The following is a 27,112-nucleotide window of genomic DNA, read 5'->3' as shown; positions in this document are numbered from 1 at the left end:
AAAACCCAGTTGCCATTGGAAACATGCGAAAAAATCGTATAACAATGTAGCCCCACAGCTCAAAGTAGCCCCACCTCCCCCTATAAATTTTATTTCATTTTTTTCTTAAATATAAATAAAAACTGCAAATCAGAAAAAAAATAAAAAGAAACAAAAAATATGTGCTGTTTAAGACTTTATTTTCCTTTCGACATTGTTCCCATGAATCGTTCATTTTTCTTCTATCTCAAAAGCACTTACAAAGCATAGTAAAATTGTATGAAATATTATTTAAAGAAAAAAAAACTAATCAAAATTGAAAGTAGCGTAAAAAATTAGTGAATTAAAACAATGTATAATTAGAAACATTGGCCAGAATTTGTGGGCAGTAAAAGTAGTGTGAAACAGAAGGGTAACATTTATAGATAGTCAAATATTATGACTCCTAGTATCCTCCTGGATTCCTGATGGGATGGTGCAACCGGTGGCGCCTCCTTCGATTATAACGGTCTCTATCATCATACTTACTTTTTAGTCGAACATCCACATAACTCTGCGTGATGCTTCCATTCGGCAACAGCATTTCACATATGTATCTTCCGGTGTCTTCAGCATGAATATCTCTCAGTGTAAGTCGCCCATAGTGAGAGTGTGCATTAGGTGATATCTGACCCTGTTCACGACGCCAATGGAACTGCACTTCCGCTTCATGTGTCTTTTCTGGGAGGTGGCAGTCCAGTGTCACCTTGTCCCCTTCATACACTTCCTGCACCCGATCGTACATCGGTTGGCGGTCTACAATTTCGTTTCCTGCATAAAACCATGTGTTTCATTAGAAAAAAGTGGGGCAGTTTCATGCAGTTAAACTTTTTTACAAGACTTATTTGCCAGACGAATATGAACCATATTCAAATAACTAAACCTCTTTAATTTCTTTTGAGTATTAGCTATCTAAAAATATACAGCACAATTTCTATAAGCATTATCCCAAAAAATCTGTATTTTCGAAAGTAATGCATATTTGAAAATACCCCATCCTCCCCTAAATCATATATGCTTTATCTTTTATTCGTATTTTTCTGTTTAGCGGTCTGTTAACGCGACTACGTTAAGAAAGTTAAGGGGGAGCCTGATCTATAAAGTGGGGAAAGTTAAGGGAAGTTAACTTTACCCTTTATAAAGGAGGGAAAGTTCTGGTGGAGCCTTTCACAATTTTCTTTGAGTCTTCGTAGTGTAATGTTTAACTATGAAATATACTTTATGCAAATTATTTTTTTTCTTATTTTTCTATCTAAAAAAGCTGCATTTCTTGAAAATTAGAGAGTTCTGTAACGAAGAATTCGAGGCACTCGATTGAACTACTCGTTATTCCGCCATTTTCTAATACTTTTTTGAAAAAAAATTAAGCACTTTAAATATATTGTCGGGTGTATCAGTTGCCTTGTGTCTGCATTTATTGAAAACGAAGCATCCAACCAACAACAACCGATAATTGCTTATCCAACGAACAATATATCAAAATTATTAAGGTTTGTCGTTTGCTATTCGTTCACAAAAAAAAATCGCGAAAAACAACTAATTTTTGACCTCATAATATTCAGGCCCAGGCCTCGTTTAATGGTCCAGCCTTCACACACAATCTGCCTTCGAATACTTCATATTTTTACCATATTTCTTCAATGAATCATTATATAGTTATTAAAATATATTACTATAAGTGCAGATTCTTTAAACAAAGTATTATGAGAAAAATATAAAGTTTTAGAAGCCAACTTGTATGCGAAGTCTGAAAGCCTTTCTCTACTCCTCGATCTGTTACTACTAACACGTTTTAATTATATCTATCTTACTGCAGTTTTCTTTTAATAATTCCCAAAAACTTAAAAAGTTAAAAATTACGCAGTCCTCTAAAATGTGCGAAAAGTTTTTATGGCTTTGCATAAGAGAACAAATCAATAAGGCTTAAATTACAAATCTTTATATTTATTTATAGTTATTTATATCTGTATAGTTATTTATGTTTCTTTCATATTTGCTTTTATGTTTCATACTTATAAATTATAATGAATTTTGGCTTTATGTTTTATGCTATTTTATTTTGTGTTTTTAGTTTATGCTGACTTTTAAATTGTTATAGTGATAAAAAACAGAAAAATATGATTTTTAAAAGCATCCGCCTGTTTTAGGGTGGTATCGAAATGAGCATTTTCCAATCATGTTCCTTCATTTGAACATAATCTAGTGAAAAAAAAACAATGGAAATTATTAATTTCGTTATATAAAACCTAAGAATTACACCTCAATATAATTAAACATTTTATAAAATGATCAAAATATCTGATGAATGTTGAAGTACCACCGATACTCATCAAAATTGTTGTTCTTGTTTTGCAAAACTTATAATCTTTGAATTTGTTAGTCACATTAGTTTTCGAATGAACCAAATTTTTAATTTGTTTTATGGAAAATATTTAAAAGAAAATGATTTGATTTTCTTTTTGAAATCTACATATCGACTACTCAGAATATAAGTCGAACAACTCCATTTTTGACAAAAATCGTTTTATTCACTTTTTGAATACTTCTATATACCCTCTACCTTCCCTGTGAATATTATACTTGAATGATAATTATTTTCAATGTTATAGTATAGAGATTCTAAATCTCAAAAATCCTATACTCAGCATGTAAAATCTCAGACTCAATTAGCTCTCCTATAAAATTTACCTACGGCGAGTTATTCTGAGCGGTCGATCTAAACTAAGATAAAAAAAGTTGCGTAGGAATAAGTTTATCACTTTTTTCCATAATTGTTGTATTTATGAAAGAATCACAAGTATTATTGTAAAATTTAAAGTTGTTGCACTTAAGTCGGGTTCGTCCTGTATTTGGCATTGAAATCTTGCGTAATTTAATTCATAAATTTCTCAATTTAAAGTGAATTACTTACGATTGACGATAACTTCAGCAGCCTTGGTAACATTCCCGTTAATATTTGAAGCAGTGCAGTAGTACTTGCCAGCATCTCTCTGGGTAATCGGCGAAAAGAGGAGATAAGGTCCTTCACCACGTACAGAGTGTGGTAATGGACTATAATTAACGCCGTGCCAAAAGACTTCAACAGGTTTCTCACTAGTTGCATTGCAAAAGATGACAATGTTCTCTCCAGATCTCACCACAATTGGCATTTCGGGAGAGAAGGTTATAATGGGCACATCCACAACAACCACCTGGGCTAAGGCAATAATGAGAGGCGAGTCAGTGCCGACCACTATACATTCATATGTCCCTGCAGCGTCATATTGAGTACGCTCGATAATGAGAGTTCCGTGTGTGAGATTGGCTGTTAATGGCAGTGGATAGCCATCAGTTCTACGCCATGTAGTTCTTTGGAAAGAATCTGTAATTGAAGATATTTTATAATAAGTATATCTATAATATATTTAGTACTCTTAATTTTGTTATATCTTTAACTTCACATTTAAAAACTCACCTTCGACTTCACACGATAATTGCGCTCTTTGACCCACATTCACTGTATATGTATGATAGGCGGGCTCACTGCTCACAGCACCACCAGGACGATTTCCATAAATTGAACCTGAATGTCCAGGGTAGTCCCTATCATGAGGCCCCACATCACCACGCTTGCTCTTCACAATCACCCGAATAAAATGTTCGTCCTCTCCAGCAACACTTTTAGCCACACATCTGTACATCCCAGCATCACTAGGTTTTACTTCGTACACTTGGAAAACCACTGGATGTTGCGTTGGAGTGCCTTCAAACCTGCCTGTATCCCAGGCGCCTGGCGGCGTGTTTGGTACAATCCACTGAACAGATGGTAATGGATATCCTACTGCCCTGCAAGTTAGCGTTAGTTCATCACCTTCTGTGACTTCCAGAGTATCCATGCCCGGTTCAACAGTCACCATGGGTGGTTGATGGACATTGAGCACAGCTGTAGCTGATGTAGTTCCTGCAATATTTTCCCCAATACACTGATAAGATCCACCATCCTCAATCACTGCATTTCGAATGATTATGGTTCCTGGATATTTGTCATCTGCATTCGGCGGCAGTGGAAGATTGTCCAGTCTCACCCAACGAACAACAGGAGTTGGAATTCCAGCAATACTGCGACAACTCAACATGGCTGATTCACCTACACGAATAGTCTGAGTGCCCTTAGGGTGTAACTCAACAATAGGTGCTTGGCGTTCTAGAAAAAAAATAAATCTTTTTTAAATTATAATCTTATTTAAATTAATTGCCTGCAACCAACCTATTTTTTCTCCATTATTTTCTTGAAAGCATATTAAAAAAAGGTCTTTTGTTTATATTGAGAGGATTATTTAGTTTGTATTTTTTGTCCATTTTCCATTAGCTTAATTTTCATAGGAATTTGAATGTAAATTACCATATTAGGCGCTAATTTCGACTAGCATTGTCTGGATTCTAAAGAAACCAATTATTTTCCACTGAAGAATAAATGGTTGAATTTTACTATAGAATTACTCATCCAAGATAATATCTGTAGTTTCAGGATATATTTCTTAGTTGTTGATAATAACTCTTTCGCGTCATTAGGGTCATATATGACCCGGGGAAAAACAATTTCTTTTTGACTATTTACATTAATTGAAATCTATCGGTTTGTGCACGACATCATAATAGAAGGATGTAAGATTCTTGGCTAATTTTCTCAAGACTCCAGATATTCAGGAAAAGAAAATATTTGAGATCAAAAATCACTAATTTCGAACTTTGTGAAATGATTTTTCTTTTTCAAAATTTTTTATATTAATTTTTTTTTCAGCAAAAAGTTCTTTAGAAACACAAAATAGAATATCCAAAGATTGTATATTGCATATTTTGATATAATAAACTACTCTCAATTTTCCAGAAAAGCATGTAGAATTTTTCGGGTCATATATGACCCTATTGTCTCCAAGGGTAACAGTGTTTTAGTCCCAAACTTATAGCGAAATGTAGTTGGGACATTGTTTTTCTTTGTGAAATGCAGATGGGACATCTTGCTCCTTGACATTTCATCTTATATCTGATGAATTATAACATATTTTGCAATATTTTAGAGTATTCTGCAAGCGTCTCATATTGTGCAATTGTATTGTGTGTGAATAAATATGTAGATAAGTTTATATTTGCCAAATACCACTCAAAATAGTGTGACAGAGACTGTTCATGGGATTACCAGGAAGATTCCTTGAACACCAGAAGTACAGTGTTCATCAAGCCAATCCAGTTTGCCATGGTTTTGGCCAAATTAATAACTTCAAGCAAAAAAAAAACTCTTAAAAAGCCCGTGATATAGATTTTGAAAATGGTATGTACACTTCCCTTGAGGACAATAGGGTCATACATGACCCGGAGTTTTTCCGAGTTATCACGCAATGGAATTTTTTTTCTTCTCTGAACTATTTATTTGATCATAAAGCATTAGGAAAAACTCAATTTTATATGAATTCATCTGCTGAATAAAAGTGGGACGCGAAAGAGATAATCAGAGACAAAATATAGAATTTCAATTGAAATTTATTTTGAAAATTTTAAACCTTTTTGCAGATAAGGTCGCTTGTGAAATTTTAATAATAGTCTCTGCATTATTGGTGAGAAAAACCCATTTGGACAGAAATTATTAAATATATTCCAATCAAATATCATAATTGGACATCCTTTTAATTTGTAATTATCGATAAGAATCGGAATAGTTGTAGTGTTTACATTTGCAGTTTGTACATCTATATCAGTCAGAAAAATTTTACCTTTAAGAAAGAAGATTCGGGTAAAATTACGTGTTTTGTTTGAAAGTTACTAAGTTACATTTGGCTACCGCTATTGATGACAAAATTTTAGTTATTTAGGATTTTTACATATGTATGTATTTAGGAAATTTTACGTATTTACGTATTTAGGATGGTATGTTTTAAGAAAATAGGCAAAAAATATCATTAAACCAAAGTCTATAATCTTATGTACTTACGGTCAATTTCTACAATTGTGCTGATCTGATCAGTTCCTTCGGAATTTTCAGCTACACAAACATAAACTCCTCTATTGTACTGCTTGGCTCCTAGAATTCTCAGTTGATTCCCAATCTGTTGCACATTGGAATCAAAGGAATCATGTAATTTAGTCCATTTTACTGTTGGTAGGGGACTTCCTGTGGCATCGCATGCCAAATATAGATCAGAATTCTCAATCACCAAATGATTTTGTTCTATGGGTTGTATCTTTGGATATGATCGTGTTTCGTGTTCAATAATTGTCAGATTAGCCACTGTTGAGTATTGTTGGCCAGTTTGGTGTATTGATGTGCAAACATATTGACCAGAATCCTCCTCTCGGGCATTCTCTATACTCAGAATGTGTCCCTTGGCAATAACATTGGGTGGCAACCACATTGTGTACTCTTTACGCCAAGAAATATGCCCTTCTCCAATACATCTGAATTCTACACTATCCCCAGGACGTCCCGTAAAACTAGCTGGGAAGATGGCAATTTCAGTTATTGGTGGTGGATAGACTTGTTGCTCCCGCACATTAACAGTCAGTATTTTACTATCTTCTCCATCTCTATTTCTCGCAGTACACCGATATTGTCCCTCATCGGTCTTCCGGATAGATCCAAAACGCAATACACCTGAATTCTCAGGCGTCAGCAAAATTGTACTCCTGCCGAGTGCATCAATTTTTTCCCAAACAATGATTGGTGGTGGACTACCTGTGGCCTCACAAGTGACTTGAGCTGAAGTGTATTCCTCTACATCGAGACTCGATGGATAAAATCTTACTTCCGGCCGTCTCGAGTAGCTCACTGTAATGGATACTCTTTGATCTACAATTTCCTCATTATTCTCCCCACGGCACACATACACTCCACTGTCATCCACTTGGGTATTGGTGATGATCAAAGTACCATGATCAGCCCTCGCTCGCTCTGACAATCTTCCATCGAGTTTGAACCATCGCACAACAATAGGGAGATTGGAGATTACGTGCCGTCCTGTACAGTTAATATACACAGTCTGACCAACTTCCACAATCTGCAAAGTAGGCGATGTAACAACTACTGAGATTGTAGGAGTATCAGGAATATCAGGAGTATCAGGAACATCACACATTTCACCACTATATCCTGGACGGCAGTGGCATGTGAGACGCCTATAAACATCCTCACTGCACGATTCAGCATTTTCTGAGCATGGGCAGCGTCTACAAGCTCCTGGGTGTCCATTGGGTGCTGTTTCACGATAGTACATTACATCGCAGGACTCACAACTAGATCCAACATATCCTGGTGGACATCTGCATACTTCAATGTGTTCAGCACTTCCCAAGACAGTTCTTTGACTAACAGCAGTCTGAAGAATAATGTCACTTATATGACTGGATGTCGTGGCTTGATGTGTAGTCGCACGAATGAGAATGAATTCCAAGTTAGCCAAAGCTGTTAGGAGATCTTCCCTACTGGCCATCTGATAGCCATTTCTCCAGCTACCTACTATAAATGGTACCACCACCGAAGAGTGATCCTCATTGGAATTTTCCCAAGTTAGTGTCAAGCCATTACCTTGGATAATCACATCATTGTCTCTGACATACCCACCCCTGTCTTCTGTGCTGAGTTTGTAAGACAAAGTTCCCCCATAGGAATGTATTTGATTGCCGATGAATTGAGAAGGTAGACTCCAGTAGACCGTATTATCATCATAAGCTTGGTATGACACAGTATTTGTTGAAATATCCGTAGCCAGTTCATCATGATCAGCCACCAAACTATTATCACTCGTGGTAATCCTAAAACGATCACCAAAGATTATCATGGGTATTTCTTCACGGTACAATCTCGAGGCTATGCATGTGTCTGAGACACCAAAGCAAAAACAGCTGGTACATCCTTCAGGATTTGAATCTTGTAGATCAAAACTGCCAACACGGCATCTATCGCACTGACTGCCCACCACATTGCTCTTGCACTGACATTGATTTTCATTGCATGAAACAAATCCACGACTATCACATTGATCACATCCTCTGAGATCATCACCGCCGATGCAATCATAAGGTGTGCCCATTGTAGCATTCCCTCTACCATCAATGCATTGTTCACAATAGTCTCCTTTGGTATTATGCTCACAGTTCTGGAATGGAATAATTTTTGTTGATTCATTTTTTTTCTCATAATTTTAATCTCGTAATTGTGATAGTACATTTTTTTACTATACTATCAGGTTGAATATAGAGTAAAGTAACTTACATTGCAAACTCCAGTAACGGGATCGCAATCGTTGGAGTGTCCGTTGCATTGACAAGGCTCACAAAGTCCAAGATATAATCCCTGATCGCTTCTCATGAATCCTGGAGCACAATCCTCACATGACAATCCAGTGTATCCTTGAGGACACTGACACATTTCCACTTCATAGGCCCTACCACTCGTATGATCCCCTTTCGGCACAGCAATATCTAGAGAAACATGAGAGAGTGCTGCTTCATCTGTGGTGGTTGTGTATGTTGCCTTGATAAATATGTAAGACACATCAGCGAGTGTCATAAGCAAGTGCTCCCGATTGACCTCTTTCCCATCACTCCTCTGCCAATAGTGCTCAACAATTGGCACAGAGTACGACTGAGGAATTGTCGGACGAATTTCATCTTTTCTGAAGTGTAAGATTGTAATATCATTTTCAGACTTAATCACCACATCAGGAGCACTGTTGCGAGACATAGCTGAGCCGGGTTGTGGAGTAAAACGTAAAGTATAATTCAGGATTCCGCCATAAGAAGTTATTTTGTCACCCACAAATCTCGTTGGTAGACTCCAGTAGTAGACCTCAGTGTCATCATGCTGAACATTTCTAAAAACTGTTTCAAAACTGGAAACTTGGACACTCTCACGATCACCCAACTGAGGATCATCATAATTGTATATAATATCGAAGTCACTGCGATCTCTGTATAAAGTTGATTGGATCTATATGGAAAAAGAGATATATTTGCTAAGTAGAAACATATAGTAAATGTAATTATCTTAAAGTAAAAATAATAAGAAAAAAACATGTTTATTCAAAAAACAACATTAGCTCGTATAACTCTTTCGCGTCATTAGGGTCATATATGACCCGGGGAAAAACATTCTTTTTTGACTATTTACATTAATTGAAATCAATCGGTTTGTGCACGGCATCATAATAATACAAAAATCACGAATTTCGAACTTTGTGAAATGTCTTTTCTTTTTCAAAATTTTTTATATTAATTTTTTTTTTCAGCAAAAAGTTCTTTAGAAACACAAAATAGAATATCCAAAGATTGTATATTGCATATTTTGATATAATAAACTACTCTGAATTTTCCAGAAAAGCGTGTAGAATTTTCCGGGTCATATATGACCCTATTGTCTCCAAGGGTAACAGTGTTTTCATCCCAAACCTATAGCGAAATGTAGTTGGGACATTATAACATATTTATAACAATTATAACATAATTATAATATATTTTGCAATATTTTAGAGTATTCTGCAATCGTCTCATATTGTGCAATTGTATTGTTTTTATTTTTATTTATTTTTGCCAAATACCACTCAAAATATTGTGACAGTGACTGTTCAAGGGATTACCAGGAAGATTCCTTGAACACCAGAAGTACAGTGTTCATCAAGCCAATCCAGTTTGCCATGGTTTTGGCCAAATTAATAACTTCAAGCAAAAAAAAACTCTTAAAAAGCCTGTGATATAGATTTTGAAAATGGTATGTACACTTCCCTTGAGGACAATAGGGTCATATATGACCCTGGGTTTTTCCGAGTTTTCACGCAATGGAAATTTTTTTTCCTCTCTGAACTATTATATTTGATCATAAAGCATTAGGAAAAACTCAATTTTACATGAATTCATCTGCTGAATAAAAGTGTGACGCGAAAGAGATAATAACGCAGAGAACATTTAAGAAGATAGTTAATATGTTTCTAGATTTCAAATTAAAGTTAAAAAAAAAACCCATCCCAAACAGATTCTAAGAGAAAAAAAATGTAATATTAGACAAGTATTATTCATCAAAATCATTTTTTTTAAGATTATCTCTCTCCAAACCGAAAACATTGCATAACTACATTTGGCCAAACGAATCTGATTTTGGCAGCTAGTTATTTTAGGAATAGTTGATGACTGAAGCATATATCGACCCTGTAAATATGGAATCTATTGGTGGTGATTGATCGCACCGCATTATTACATTAGCTATGATTATGAAAGAATCTAAGCTAATATTTGTAAAAGGATCACTATCGAGAATATAAAGAAATATTTGTTTAATTGAAACACCGTATTGTTGGTTCTTATTATGAGCAAATAGAACCCGAAGTAGATTTTTAATTTTTATAAATATAACTTACTGAATCTCTATAGTAATTGCTGCTGGTACATTGTCTAGCGACGCCCATGCAGAAGCAGTGAATGCAGCCATTGGGTGTTTCTGGGTTGAGATAGAAGGAATTCGGAGCGCATTGATCACACCGTCTTCCCACAACATTATTCTTACATAAGCACCTTCCATCGGCATCGACGGTTCGCGTGCCTTGAGCATCACAGTCACTAGTTGGTAGTTCACGACAAAAGTCTCCTGGGACCATAGGATTACCTGAATATCCAGGAGCACACTGTTCACATCGTCTACCCGCGTAACCTGGTTTGCAAGCGCATACGACCTCCCCACCAGCAACATAGCATGAGTATCCGTAATTGGCACCATACGGTCCTCCTGGACATGGGCAAGTAACACATGAGGACTCGCCGGGTGGTAAGTAAGTACCTGCTGGACAGGTTTCTGGTTCCTTAATGCATCTACCCAGCCAAGATCCAGTTTCCTGACGTACATATCCATTAGCACAGCTTTCGCATGACAAACCAGTATAGCCAACAGGACAACGACATTGTTCCACGAGTGTAGCTGATCCCAATCCACGGTCAATTGTGGCTGCAGAATCCATAGCAATATTCCTCAATTGAACCTCTTGTTGACTCTCGCCATACTTGAGTTTAATTAAGAAGTTATCAATGTTGGCCAGGACCATCATGAGTTCCTCTCTTGTAGCCTGACGTCCATCTTCCTTGTACCACGCACCAACGTGAAATTCTACCTTAACTTGGTGTAGGGAATCACTATTCACTGGACCGCGAATTTTGTGGCTCAATTTATATCCATTTCCAAGAAGTAAAACATCGGGAGCCTGATTTACAGGTCCATTACCAACATATTCAAGATCATAAGTGAGATAACCACCATAGGATTTCAATTGATTACCAAGGTATTCCCGTGGAAGGGCGTAGAAAGCAGTTTCATGGATAGAGTCCGACAGTCGAACTTTAATTCCGAATTTTGTTGCAATAACATCATGAGCTTGATACTGAGACACTTCAATTTCCCTCTGTCCAGTCCATGGACCAGTAACGCCGACAACATGTAGAGATGTTACTGGTGGTGGCAGAGAGTAGATATACAGATCTGCACTTGAACATTGTGTCGATACTCCGAAGCAGAAACAATTGATGCAGTCCTCCTGGCGAATTGCCTTAGAGTTGAAGTATCCGCTAGGGCAGACCTCAGTGCCATCAACCACAAGAATTGTGTCCGGTGACGCAAATTGTGTACCCATCGAGTTTATGACCTCACAAGAATATGCACCAGAGTCCCGCACTTCAACTCCAGGACATGTCAGTACCCCAAAGCCATTGACACTGGTTGTGGTGCATTTATCTGGAATGTGACCCCAATTGAGGCGCCAGACAATAAGTGGTACAGGAATTCCTACAGCCCGGCAAGTAATGTTGAAAATTGATCCAGTACTGAGGTGCATCCTTGGAGGTGGAGTTTGCACAATTGTTGGCTTGGAGCAACCAATCTCATCAGAATTGTCAAAGCAATCTGGGTGATTATCACACTGATAGGACTTGGGTATACATTGTCCTGTTTTACATTGGAACTCATGGAAACGACACTGAGCATCAGGTGATGTTGTGGCGCATTCCTGTTCATCCGAATTATCTCCACAGTCATTCTCACCATCACATCGCCAGGTTTTGGCCACACACTTTCGATTGGCACAACGGAATTCATTGGGTTCGCAACTATTTGCTCGGCTACATCCAGATTCATCAGATCCGTCAGAGCAATCGTACGTACCATCGCACACCTGATTCTTTTCAATGCATGCACCATTCATGCAGGTGGCTTTCTCTGGTGGGCATCCAACTGGAGCATCTAGAACAGGATTGTACCTCTCAACATTAAGATATACCGTTGTTCTAGCTCCTGGGTAAGTCTGATACCCAATAGCCTCGCAGTAGTACTCTCCACTGTCACCCACTTGAACATTGGATATCTCAAGGCGTCCATTGAGATCCTTTGCATTTGGTGGTAAAGCTCCATGAAGTCTGGTCCATCGGACACGAGCTCTAGCGGTGCCTTCATCGCGACACTGAAAAACAACTTCACGTCCCTCCTTGATAATTTGATCCGATGGATATGTCCGAAGTCTAATGTCGCCCTGTGAAGACCACGCCGGTGGCTGCACAGCTGGACTTTCTGTAAGAGGTCTTAGACAATCCACCTCATCCGATCCATCATAGCAATTTCTAATGCCATCGCATTTCTGAGCATAACTATAGCATCTATAATCTGATCTGCAGTAGAGCTCTGGACAAATCGTTGGGAATGGTTGAGCAGGTGTTTCTGGTGGTCCTCGTTCTGGGCAATTCTGCTCATCACTACCGTCACTACAATCAACACGACCATCGCACAGGTAATTCTCGCTCATGCACTGACCATCGCAAGGAAATTCATATGCAGCGCATTGGACGTCTGTAATATCTAATTGATAAGATATATTAGAGATTTTGTTTTTCCTAAAATAAACCTATCTTACTGTTTCTAGCATCGCAATTAGCCTCATCTGAATTATCATAACAGTCCCGTGATCCATCGCATACAAAGTCCTTGTTGATGCACTCTCCATTGAAGCACTGCCATTCGTTCGCTGTGCATGGTGAACGATCGAACCCTTTTGGGACAAAGAAAGCCTCAGAGTTAATTTAATCGATTAACAATTACGAGAAATTACACACTATCAAAGACAGTTTTATCATCGGAGGAGTTTCAATTTTCACTTGTTTACATTGGAATCTTCTTTTTTTCCATTTTGCCTCTTCCATTCATACTCAACTCGTCCCCAATCCCAATACCATATTTACAGAGTGTCCTAATCAATCTGTCACCCATATAAATTAAATACGAAAAGTTATTTTTGTGTCTTTATAAAATATTGATAATAATAAAAAGATTTTTTTAACTTTATGTTTATATCCTTTTTTCTGTGGAAATTTTTAGTTATTCTGTAAACTTTAAGGACTGACATACTGATTGACACCAATTGTAAAATATATAATTTTGTGCTTCGCGTGTTGTACTCCATACCCAACTCAATAAAGCAGTGAGCAAAAATGCTCACAGAGGAATATTGTCACGCGGGAAAATAATATATATGAAGATTGCAGAAACTTTACTTGCTTCATAAGCTACAACAGTTTAACAACTATTTTGTATTCGCGGTGGAGTAATTAATCTAATAGTTAAAGGCTGCCTGTGCTATTTTTCTCTCTCAAACTATTTGTACACGCTAGTTCACTGATCTGCTAACTGATGGATTCACACAAAATACAAGACTCCACTTATATTTTATTCAAAATATTGTGAATATTGGTATAATTATACACAATATTGTATTGATTGTATTTTATCACTTAACAGCATTTTAAATTTTCAAAACATAAATTATCCATAAATATCCAGTCGTTTTAAGTAACATACAAATCTTTAATTACTCTTTCGTTTTCTTTTAAATGTGTTATTTTGAAACTAAGGCAAAAATATACAAATTTTGTAGGAGATAATACGGAATCACAGATTAGAGTTGAAGTACCTTATAGATTAATGCTAGTGTTAAGCTCCTATGAATCACTTATGAAAATTATGATTCTTTCATTGCAAATTTTATATGCGTAAGAACTTGTAATAAATTTACACTAGTAAAATAAGTAAAATAAAACCCATTTATAAGTGATTTTAAATAATATCCTGCATAAAACCAATAACAACGACTATAATTAATAACATTTTACGAAATGTTTTGGGCCGTACTTATTCCATGTCGAGATATTGTGAATAAGGTATCAAACGATGTTAAAATTCTTTTTTTTGTGAATCATATAACTACACAATTAAATAGACGAATTTTCTTGAAAAATTGCAAATGGTAAGATATATTTTGTAAGAGCACGAGTCAAAAATAAATAATAACAATAAAAATAATAATGTGTAGTTTTGTGTTAAAAAAAAAACAATTTTAGGACTAAAGTATAATGTGTAAAGCAAGTATTTCGCTTTCTGCGTTTTTTTTTTGTTGCAAGATATTTACATTAATATTTCCTTCAAACATAAATGCGTAAAATTAATAGTTGAGATAATACACTCAGTTATTAAACATTTAATTATGAATTTGTAATTTTCCTCCTTGGACATAAAGTGCATCATCCTTGTTGATTGTCGAGAAACAGTGTTTTCATTCATTCATAAAAGACAAGTTTAAATATTACCATTGAAAACGGTGCAATTATGACATGTGGAATAATATCGCATGATTAACTGTCTCGGCAAGCCTTTTAGTTAAATGAGTGTGCATCAGTATTTTGAATTGTTTTAATTGCAAAGAACTCAAATAACTTTGGACATTGAGATATATTACGCTATCTTAAATCTATCGCCTTGAGAGTCTTTCAACTCCAACACTCTATATGAATAAATTGTATACGCTTTAATGTGTTCTTTTTATGCTAAAAATAAACACTTACCGCAGTTGAGTTCATCACTAAGATCGGCACAGTGTTGGCGCTTGTCGCATTGGAAGCTGTGATGGATGCACTCGCCGCTGGAGCAGCTGAAAGATACAAAAAAAGATATCGCATTTTAATCTTAGGCAGACGCCTCATGATTTTCATTTGTACTCACTGAAAAGCATCACCTTTGCATCCTGCACACTTTTGCTCATCACTTCCATCCATGCAATCTTCGCGACCATTACATCGATCCTCTATATCAATGCACATCCCATTTTTACATTGAAATTCATAATAAGTGCAGGAATCATCCGTATCATTGTCATCTCTGTCTGTGGTAGGATTATCGTCGCATTGTAGTTCATCTGTATTATCTGTGCAATCGTTAACGCCATCACAACGATTTTCTAACGGAATACAGTGTCCATCGCCGCATGTGAACTCATTGTCTTGACAATTGTCCAAAGGACAATCCGGCAGTTCCTCGTCCTCATTATCAGGACAATCCGGGACGTTATTGCACATCAGTTCACTCGAAATACAAAATCCATCATTGCATCGGAACTGATCTTCGTTGCATTCTGCATTTTGAAAGAGGGAGATGATAAACAAAGGAAATTTTGATTGTTGGAAACAAGTGAAAAGAAATTTTACAATTTTATCACATAGCACAATTATAGACTTCCTTTTACCATAAAACTATAGCCAATCCAGATATTCATAAATGAATCAGAGGTCTATGACATAATGAAAATTTACTTATGAAAAAAAAATCATTGATATCGCTTTAACATACACTTAAATTGAGATTAGCAATAATAATTTGATCAACTAAGATTTTTACTTAGTCGTCCGCCAGTTAAACAACCACAATGTTAATGAATTAAATAGAGCAAAAAATTGATAAAATTGTCACTTTTAAACTGTTATACTCCATTGATATGTAAAAAAATGAGAAATATGGTGCTTGCTTCTCTTTCGATCTTTTAAGAAAATGGGTCATTACCAGAGGAATTTAATCTTAACGTACATGAATTTACAGAACGATTGAAAAATATTGATGAGCTTTGCAGTGTTTGACTCTTAATGAATACAGCGTGATTCTCTCACATCAAAATTCTCTGTGAATGGTCCATAATAAAAATTCTAGAACAGAGGTGGAAAATGTATTTTGAAATGTTAAAGTGTTTTTCTTACGAAAAAAAATCATAAAACTGCTTTTCCAATGAGAATTTGTTGAAAATATCCTAGGTTGTTTAGCGCTTGTTGGTTTACATGAATTTAAATTTTCATTAGAAAAAAAAATCTCTTTTGCGAGATTTTCCCAAGATTCTACATAAATAAATATATCTCTAAAATCCCCCTGTCAACACAGATTTACCAGATTTTTCAGATGTGCAATCATTATGTTCAACAGCTAACTCATCCACTTGTCTTAAGATGAGGCAATACAGATATTTTTCATTATATACTCATCAAAGACAAAGTGATTTAATTTAGCAAATGCATCTGTTAAAAACATCGCTCTTTCGTTACGGTAAAGATTATTTTTAAAAATCCAAAAATTTCTACAATAATCTTACCATCATATTGTGAGGTGACTGTTGAGTAATTCCACAAAATAAGAAAGAATATGAGATAGCAATTTCTCCTAAATGGAATCATTGCTCCTTTGACTCTGTAAACGAAATTTTTTTCACGTGAAACTCATTGATTAGAAAGAATAAATTTATAGATGGAAAGGTATTCATTGTGTTCATTCTTTTTTTTGTCAGCAAAATATGTTTTTTTTTCTTTTATTTTCGCAACGCAAACCGGACACCAACTAACTATTCATGAGCAATATGTGCAGAACAGGAGCAAAACTTTTTATGTTTATTAAAATTATCGACTAAACATGATAATTTTGTTAACTTTTGTGGTGCTTTTTGACTGTCTCGCGTTTATTCTTCACTTTCTAAGTTGAGAAGTCTGAAAAATATCCGAAAACAACTTAAGAACTGCTGTATATTATTATTGCATTGAAAGACCCAGGACAATTTATAAATCCGTTATTTTCACAGAGCTAAATTAAAAAGAAAATAGTCTGTATGAATTACAAAACAATTAAAAAATGAATATTTTATTCTGTCACTTATAATTTGGACTCTTTTTTAAGATTCCTTAAGAACCTAACTGTGTTATCACACTTGCACATTAAAATTTTAATATGATTCACATTAATTGTCGCTGGTGATAGTCCAAATGTGTAATTTGTGTCTTTGAATCATTTTATATTCAAAATTTGATCTATTTGTTGATAAAAAGGTAGACTTGGCCCTCAATATTTGATATAAATTGATTTATAGCATTAATGCGAAAAATTAATGCGATTTTCTCTTTAATTTTTTAATGTGAAAAATATTTATGCTTTAGGTAAATTTAAAATTATTTTTGCTGGCCAAGTCCACTTCTTTATCAATAAATAGAAAAACCCCAAATATTAAGTGACTCAAAGACACAAATAACATATTTGGACGCTCACAAGCGACAATTAATGTGAATCACATTAAAATTTTAATGTGCAAGTGTGATAACGCCGTAAGATAGGATTGGATATACATATATTAATCGGTACACACCAAAAAAAAACCAAAGCAATAAAGCAAACACCCGTAATTTACAGACACCCAGAGAATGTTCTTTCGCCATTGTTTTCTTTATGAGATGTTATGTGTATATGTTTAAATTTAGAACTATTATTTATATGCTTTCGTGTTAAGCAATTTCACTGCCAATTTCCGTGCAATCTCATTCTTTCTTCCTGAATTTTCTTTGCATATTTTCTTTTTAATGTGTAGATCTTTTAATTAAATATTCTATATATAAGAATGACTTTGTATATTGTAATAATATTGTAAATAGATTTGATTCTTAAATTTTTGCATAATTTACTGCTGATTTTCCTTCATAAAATATGTAGAAAGTAAGATTTATGCATTGAATAAAATAAATTATAGTTTTAAGCGTTTTAAGAGAATTTTTCCAATATCTTGATCTTGTTCAAAGAAAATTGTCAAATTATTGCTTAGGCAATAATTTCTATATTTTTGCCCTAAAATTCTTATATCCTGAAGTATTTCGCTGAATATAATAGAACATTTACTCTATAGATATTATGACAACGAATAATTCTCTATACTAATTTCTACTTATACTAAATTAAATTATACTAATTTTTGGGTGAAATCAGTGCAAATTTTTCATACGACATGTGTTTATTATGTACATTGTTCACTTTGCGATTAAACTTGACGGTTATTTACATAACATTACGATCTTTCCTCCAATATAAAATAAAAGGCGCTCAATTTTGCTCCTCATGATGTTAAATGTTAACAGTTCAAGGAATTCATGATTGTGATATGTTCATCATAGAAATGATAAGGAAGTTATATCATATTTCAATGCTCTGTAACAGTTATGGCTTTTTCTTCATTGGAATTTACATTAGAGAGCCAAATTTGCTGTCTCAACACTTATAATTGCAGAGTAATATAAAATTGTTTAGAAATTGAAACAGTCGCGTAATGGAAAATTCAGGGATTATTATTATGCAAGATATATCTTTATAGAGAAAAAAGTACAGATTTTATTGGAAAATTGTTGTGATATTTGTCACGGTTGGGGGTGATATGTTGTGGGTGAAATGGGTGTAATATTTCGCCTAGTTTCCAATTCATCTCATTTTCAAAGGGTGTGTTTCATTTCCGTCCCATGGAAAATCACATCTTGTTCCTCCCGTGTTGAACTAACACCAGTTCACAAGAGTCGGCACGCTGAAAATTGACTCCTGCTGTGGAATTCACGAGGATTCACTATGAAATTCTCAAGCTTTTACGATGATATATAGACTGAGTACCACCCACTTTTGAACAACTCTCTCACTTATTCTTTTTTCTAACTTTTCATCGCAATGGGAGGAATCTTTTCTTGCCCTTTGGAGATGCTCCTATCTGCACATACTACCCACCCTCTATAACAATTTCTCTTTTGCAAAATTATAACACGATGGTCTTTTTATTCATTCTCATGTAAATATCCATCCCCTACTTTAGTGTCATCACACCACCCACATTTTTTTGTGCTTGTACAGGATACCCAAGGATAAATGCTCCCTATATATATCGCACTCCTTCAAATCCAAGAAATAATATTGAGAAAAAAATATCTTATTTCTTCCGGTTGGTCTTGTGTTACATTCCTCTTCAAAAATTTAAGATTGAATCGTAACAAAATCTTTCCATACAGAAACTTATAATACTACCACTTGGTTGTTTTACTTTGAACATAAAATCCTTTATAATTGTCACAAATTTCTCTTTGAAAAAAATGGAACTTTAAACAGTCATTTTTTTTTAATCACAATCCTCTGTGCTCTCGATGTTTTATTCTGTTTTTTTTTTTTTTGTACAGAAAAATTCGTTGCAATCACTTTAGGTAACTCATTCACTTTACGAGACTCTTTTTTTCTTTAAGCTACATAACATTTACATGGGAAAACTGCGAAAATTTCGTTAAAAACCGTCTTCACTACTCCATAATCTCGGTACTTAAGCAAAGAGCGTTTCGCTGCAGTGAAAATTTCTCCCCAATAATTCAATGATGTGAATTCAATAAAGAGGCTATTTTTGCATTTTAAAATCACTTTTAAGAGGAAAGGGCCCCTTAAGAACAGCACTCTGGTATGATGTATATATATATATATATATATAATATCCCCAAAGCACTTCTGGTGCTACAGAATGTTACCAACTCCCTTTCTCGCGAATGACTGACTAGAGACTAAGACAACTGACGACGATAGACTCCATCAAAAGAGAGAGAGACACTTTTTTATCGTATCACAGGCAACAACATCACTGTGAGAGTCACTCCCGGAATACAAGCAATATATATTGAGGATGGAAAGATAGCTCAATTGTGACCCTCTCTTTTACCACCATTATCACATTCCTGACCAATGTTTCTCTCTTCCACAAGAACCCCCTTCCTGACTCTCCCGATCCTAAATAGTGGAAAAGCCTGCGACAATACACACACATGTAATAGCCATTTTGCTCCACATTGGCTGATCTTTCCCCGACGTGAGAACTTATAAAAGCCTTCGCACTAACATTGTGAGCAATTAAAAGTTAATATCTAAAAAGATATACTTTATCCTACACCATTTGTGAATAGAAAATGTACAAGGTAGTATTAGAAATAAGGATGCGAAAATCAATCAAAAACTTTAAGAAATTTATATATCTGTGATAGGTTTCCCCATTAGGGGGTATAACATAATTTTCCTATATATTGCTTTTATCTCTTGTTATCTAGTCTTAAATTACTTGGAATCTAATTTTGATTGTAATCTAAACCAAATTAAATTGAAAAGATACAAATTAGTAAAGATACAAATCTTTCTATAAGGTAAAGGTGTATAATAAAATTTATGTTGCCAGACCTTTCAATTTCTACTTAATTATAAAAATATATCACATATTTCACAGACTAACACAATTCCAATGCGATAATTTTTTTTAACTCATATTGTAGGAACAGAGGCTGAGAAAAAATACACAATTTGACCTTCTCAATCTTTCTCGCTCTTGCTTGATTTTATTTTTTCATCCCTCGTCCAGAAGACGCTAAAGAATATGATAAGATTGGCATATCTGTACTTTTTTTTTTAAGCCAGCAAGGTCAAGAAAAAAATTAGGAGATAGACTAGATTGCTTTTTTCTCTTCTTTTTGGTAGAACTTCTTGAAAAAAAAAAACAACGAAACAAAATCTCAGCTAAATGATCTGAAGAGAGTGGGAGTGAAAGCACTAGTCAGGATGCAATTTTTGGCAATCAGTATAAGAAGTAAGGGCAAAATAGGGTTGTCCTTTGGGTTGGAACTTTGATTCCAAGGATCAAGATGCGTCGGCGCAAGTTTTAGACTTTTTCAAATACCGTCGGCAAAAGGACTTACCTTTTACAGTATTGAAGAAATAATTTCTATCATGTACGCCAATTTTGCCAATTCGACGATAATTTTTGATCTGTCGAGACAGTTCTCTGCCTAGTTTGACGAGTGATACGGGCTGATCAGCCGTAATATCAGCTAAGACGTCAACAGATTCATGATTGGCACCTTGATTAACCCTCCTTACTCTAACACCAATGTGATTCCGGTCATCTAACAGAACATCGTTAAAGAACTTCTCGAGAGATTCGGTAAGATTTCCTAAAAGTACCCTATAAGCTGATGATCTGCGGTTGTTATAATCGTCTTTCCATGGCTCCAGAATTGTAAAAGACATTTGAACTGAAAACACCCAAAGAATTTGTGAATATAGAACAGAAATAGATACATTAGCACCATGTCAAAAACTTACACAGACGATCTCCAGTAATTTCAGGAATTGAGCCAGAACCAGAAAAATCACTATCTTCATCGTCATTTTCGCTGAAAGATCCAAAGAAAATGTGGTGAAAGAGAGGAATAAAGCGTGTTTATTAAATGTTTCAGCAAATGTTTACACAAATGGCTCAAGAACACTGATTTTTTTGGTTAGATGATCGTGAATACAAAATGCACAAGAGTTTCATCTTTCATGAACTCCTCGCCCGTGTGGACGAATATATTTATTGTTTCTAAATCAAAATTATTTTTTACATTATTGTTATTTTCTCACAAAGTATGTTAATTTCTTTACTTTTTTCCCTTTTTTCAATGAAAGAAATCAAAAACTATAGATAAACATTTACTATTACTATTGTGAAACGTTTTTCGGATTATAAGTACATTTAGGATTTCACGGGAAATTTCCGGAGCAGGAGAGAAGCCAAATAAACAGAATTTCATTTAGTATGTAAAATACACTATTTTGACCTTTGAGATATATATTTACCTCAATTTCCGTAAATCAATGTAGAAGAGCAAGAATAGAAATTGGGAAATTAGATCACCTAAGATTTTATATACATTTGTAATCTCTGCGATTGTCTATTTTAGAAACTGATGAAAATATTCTTCTAAACACTGAAGCAAATGTTCTTGGGAAAATAAAAAAAAGTGTACTGGCGGGAATTGAATTCAGAAAATATAGGTACATTAAAGATATACATTGGAGAAGCAATGTGTTTGGTGCTCATATTAAAGAGTGTGCGATCACTTTCAATTTTTTTTAATATTCTAGCATAATAATTTCAAAATGTTCCTATAATAATAACAAAACAATTTATTTGTCAATTTAGTAATGTATCGATATATTAAAGCTTCAAATCGAGTGATAAACATTGAATATTTTAAGAAGTTCAGAAACATAAGGAAAAGATGTTGAGGGCCATGTTGTTTTGTTATGTATGTTTATAGACGAAATATTCAATTCACTTTGAGTATAAAAATATATCTAAAAATTCAATTTAACTAATAAAAAAAAACAAAAAACGAATGTAAAATTTTGGAGAGGATACACCAAAAACCCAAAGTCAATATCTGTAAATACGTGTCCAATAGGTCTACAACACCACCAATAAATAATTTTTAAGGTATAGCATCAGTTATGAATTTATACATTCCTTAAATCTGGAATGATTTGCGACGTCTTTTTTTTTGTAAATGAATCATTCTCGGAAATTTTTTTGAATGGGAAATATTCTATGAGATCATCAAATTCAGAAAGTCTTTATATTTCATGATGATTACTCAATCAGCATCAAATGGAGTCCAATTGACTATCAATGAAGTGGAATTGAAAGGGCTATGTTATGATTTTATTGCTACAAATTTCTTCTTTTGTACTTCATTAAAACAGTGTCCACAAAAACACCATGTCTCTCCACTTATGAATTTGTGTGGCATCATCGAAATTTATTCCCCATCATCTTTATGTCTGTTAGTCTTTCAATATGAATATTAAAAGCGTGCAAACAGTTCAATCGATATCTCATAAGTTTTTTTCTTTTCCCCTATCACCTTATGAGGCACTTTAAATCACTCCAAAATCTCCAATATATGATAAAATCAACTCACCCATCATAGAGAGATTTCTGCCTCAGCACTCGCTTCTTTGATACCATAGAGTCAAGGAAAGGCAGGAATGGTGCAGGAGTTGTTTTGAGTTTCTTCTTCTTCAAGCTCTTCTTCTGACTTTTCTTAAGCTTCATTCGCTGCTTTTTCTTACGTTCTTTGAGAATGAGACGTCTTTGCTTCTTCTTCAGTCCTTTGTGGAATTTGGTCTTATTTTTATGCAGATTATGTAAATCTTCATCCAGTAAATTTGTTCCCATAGCTGACGTCATTGGAAGGTCATCGAACACTATATCAGAATTCATATTGTCCTGCAATGACTACGAAGTGTTACAACATTGTTAAGCTATTAAAAATGCTGAGATGATAATGGACAGCCTCATAGTTGTCGACACAGCCGAACAAAATGAGGCTTCTCTCATCAATGTCTCCGGAAGAAAGATTTCGCGAAACATTTCCGGGTAGCGCGTTGTGCCCCAAAGGGCAACTGGAGATTACTTTTCAGTTATAATTTTTTCAGTAATAAAATTTGGAAAATGACTTAATTGAAATAAAATGGCCACAAACATGAGATCAAGATAGAGCATTTTAAAATAAATAACTTTATAAAATATTTCATTTTGATTTTATGAAATATTCTTCACCAAAAATGTCAGACAAACAATCAGAAAAATGTTTTTTTTTGCAGTTACCACGCCGTTGACCGATGAGATGAGCTTGTAATTAGCATCATTGTCATTAAACTTTAGAACGCAGAATATAACATTTATAATTTTTGCACTATATTAGCAATATTACTGATTCATTCATGATAAAAATCTTTAATTTTAAACTTGTCCACAAAGAGTTTTTAAACATTTAAATTCTGAACATTTAAATAGCCTGTAATATACTATATAGAGTTGTCAATAGTTTTTAACTAATTTTAGAACACACAATCTCTAACTTTAACAGTGTAAATAATTATTTAAAAAAATCTAAACTTTTCTTTATCACATTAAATAAAAAAAATTGAGTAGATTGAAATTTGGAATTTCGGAAAAATAAAATCGGAGAATCGGACTTTGGTAAACCAGTAATTTATTATAGTAGGGGAAAGTACTCTCCCTTCGAACGTTCATGCCTTCGAATAATGTGAATTTTCTTTAAGTTTTCCTAAGAGACTTAAACATTTCTTTTAAATATTAGTTAGTTTATTATCAATTATTGATAATTATGTGATAATCATGTATAAATCTCTTAAGAAAAGTAGAAAAAATCACATTATTCTAAGGCATGAACGATCGAAGGGAGAGTACTTTCCCCTTGTGATTTTGCAATTCCAGAGAATTTTGAAGATTATTAAATTGAAATACTTTCCGACGGATGATGACTAGCTAGGTTTTTCAGGACAATCTGTCCTTCCGGTGAGCGTCGAAATTTGTTGATCAAAACCTATGAATCAAACATATAATTTCACCAGTGCAACCAGCGAACGGACTGTTCACTGTGTAAAAAAGAAAGAAAAAAATTAGCTCCTAATCAAAATTCAAAACTGATGCATAAGAAAGTAGAGGAATTAGTGACAAAAATCCTAATGAAAAGACCAACCAATAACCACTGAGGAAGACACGATAAGTGTCGAAAGCTCTGGTTAAATTGTGTGTTTAATTCATAGGATTTGATCAACAAATTCCGACGCTCATAACCGGAAGGACAGATTGTCTTGAAAAACCTAGCTCAGTTACACCACCGTCGGCTATCCCTTTATACGATGATGACTAGCACTTAAATTAGTGAGCGTCGGGGAAAAGAAGAGGGGTAACTTAGAAAATTCCGGCTATTTTAAAATTGTTCACACTATTAATGATCGCTGCCTTTGTGATCTTAATTTCCCCGAACGCTCACCGATTCACATTGAGAATTATTTAATTGCTTTTTATGAAGTTTTAAGTAAATTTGAACTCTAAATTGGTCTGTCCGGAATACTAAGTTTTACACTAATTCTATTTATTTAATTCATAAAAAACACCAAAAAGAAATTACAAACTTAAAATTTGATCAGAAATCATTAGAGGAAAACCTAGAAATTAATTTTCTTAACTTTTTGAACAAAAAATGAATTTTAGCATTTTAATCTAATTTAGTAATAATGTTTTCCGAAATATTTCACCAAGGCATAGTCAGCCCAGTAGCACTCTTGCATGGTGCTCAAAGTGGGCAAAAAATTATGTTATCAGCAATACGCTGACTCTCGCAGTGATCTTTTTTTTGTCAAAGGTCAAATTAATTCTTACTCTTTGTCTTATTTATTAAAATTTAGTAATTCGCATGTACGATTTTTTAAAAATATAACCACATAATGCGGTCAGGGATCTCTAAATCATTCTACATAATACGTAAGCTAAGTTGCAAAAAAACTCACTATTTATGTATATTTTGGTCAGACAGAGATCATATTTAATTAAAAAGAATGTCGTTTTTTCCTCAATACACTCTTTTACTTTTGCTGATTCCATTGTAATTGGAAAGAAGAGTTCCACATCATTTGAGCTTTAGCTTGTTGAATTGGAAAAATTTTCTGGGCATAGAATCTTGTTATAACAATATGTATAAGTTGAGGAATTTTAATGTGTAACAATTATCGATTTAACAAAGTGACTTTTGTATCTTTTCTTGACTATATTGTCTCGTCCTTTTTTGTCGCCTTTCTCTTTGACATAGAAAAACCCCTTTCTACTACACTACAGCTCCTACCACTTAATTTTCCAAAAGATCGATTGGGGTTAATTACAACGCATTTGGTAAATTTTTTTTTCAACTAAATTCAATACATTTGCAAAAAAATAGAGGTTGATTTGCATTCTTATTGCCTCAATCGGATGCAAATATGCCAAATCTCGGTTTGCAAAATATGATAGCGTAATTTTTCCAAAGTGGTTGAATATACAATTTAAAATTCTGCACTGTTAGATATTTGAGTGTCTTTTATCACAGGCTCTATTTGGCAGCATGAAGCATGATGCATGGGTCGGATGATGTTGCCGTGGTGAGGGCACGAGGGATATTTTGTGGTGAAAAATCGTGTGTTGTTGGCGAAAGAAAAAATAAAAGGGAAGAACGTGTCCAGAAGTGCTAAAGATGTCTTTCCAACACGGAAGTTGGTTGGATGAAGTGGCGCGGAGGCCACGAAAAGAGGAATGTGAGAAAAGAGGGTGACTTAAACAGCAACGGGGGGATCAAGTGGTATCAAGCGTGTAAATTACCTTGTGGGTGGCAACACTTTGGTGGTGGCTAGTGTGACGAGAGGATTCAACAGCAGACACATGATGTTTATCGATGGGAACCACGAAAGAGCACACGACAAAAGCTAAAATAGCTAACAACTGCCACAGTTTTTCCATCTCCTGCTTTAGGATTTCCTCTTCAAACCACTAAAACGGATGAAGTAAAACCTCTCAATTGCACCCACAAATCATCAATAATTTTCACTCAAACACTTCGCAAAGTTCACTGTCTTATTTTAAAAGATTTGCTCAGAGAAAAATTGTTAGAGAAATGATTTAAGAAAAGGGATTGACAAAAATTAAAAATATTGAGCCCCAGTACCCGAATGTGTTTCCACGCTTAAAGCCGGAGGAACACTGATCAGCGCATAAAATATTCACATCATTTGGCAAATTTTATAATACACACGGAGCCCTTTTTTCCCATTCATCCCATTCACTACTCTCTCGTGACTTCCAAAGCCGTTTTAGAGAATATTTCAAAGGCATATTATATACATTTAAAAATTGTTCGCTCTCCACACTCCTATCCATGAAGTCACTCGCCCAAAACTTTCTGTGTGTTGCTCCTCAAATACCAACTTATTCGTGAAGATTGTGGGATTGTCCATTTATACATTTCCCCCCTTTTACTTTTTTCTTCTTCTTCTTCTTCTTCTCCACACACATTGCAATAATGTTGACTGTTTAAGTTTAGTGTTTAGTAGCTTTTTCAGTTACAGCTTTTTATTCAGTTGAAACAAATGATAAGAAATTTGGACATCGATCCAGAAAGTGGGAAAAATACTTATTTTGCCCCGTGAGCGTTTCTCTCCTGGGCATGATCCTATTGCAGGGATTCCCATTGTTCTTGAGTATGAAGCATCCCAAAGTTTTTTTTTCTTTCCATTATATCTTTTCTCAAAACGTCC

At 34.6% G+C, this 27,112-nt stretch overlaps 1 protein-coding gene across 6 annotated transcripts; it reads right to left on the bottom strand.

Annotated features, from left to right (window-relative positions):
- Window positions 1-160: 160 nt before the first annotated feature.
- LOC129802049 (basement membrane-specific heparan sulfate proteoglycan core protein) lies at window positions 161-27,112 on the bottom strand. Of its 6 annotated transcripts, XM_055847593.1 has the most exons (14): window positions 26,181-27,112; window positions 22,939-23,246; window positions 21,299-21,369; window positions 20,893-21,228; window positions 15,065-15,473; window positions 14,908-14,993; window positions 12,927-13,061; window positions 10,398-12,871; window positions 8,261-8,977; window positions 5,984-8,144; window positions 4,265-4,285; window positions 3,473-4,201; window positions 2,930-3,379; window positions 161-789 (listed from the first exon to the last, which is right to left on the bottom strand). In XM_055847593.1, exons 1-14 carry the CDS (start codon window positions 26,316-26,318, stop codon window positions 425-427), a joined length of 8,400 nt encoding a protein of 2,799 aa, XP_055703568.1. In that variant the 5' UTR covers window positions 26,319-27,112; the 3' UTR covers window positions 161-424. The 6 variants fall into 6 exon arrangements, with proteins under 6 accessions (XP_055703568.1, XP_055703570.1, XP_055703569.1 ...); XM_055847595.1 differs by lacking the exon at window positions 4,265-4,285 and having other exon boundaries at window positions 26,181-27,110; XM_055847594.1 differs by lacking the exon at window positions 4,265-4,285 and having other exon boundaries at window positions 22,939-23,255; window positions 26,181-26,555.

The sequence above is a fragment of the Phlebotomus papatasi genome, chromosome 2 (assembly GCF_024763615.1).
Source record: "Phlebotomus papatasi isolate M1 chromosome 2, Ppap_2.1, whole genome shotgun sequence".
Lineage (NCBI taxonomy): Eukaryota > Metazoa > Arthropoda > Insecta > Diptera > Psychodidae > Phlebotomus > Phlebotomus papatasi.
This window is presented reverse-complemented; position numbering and strand designations above follow the sequence as displayed.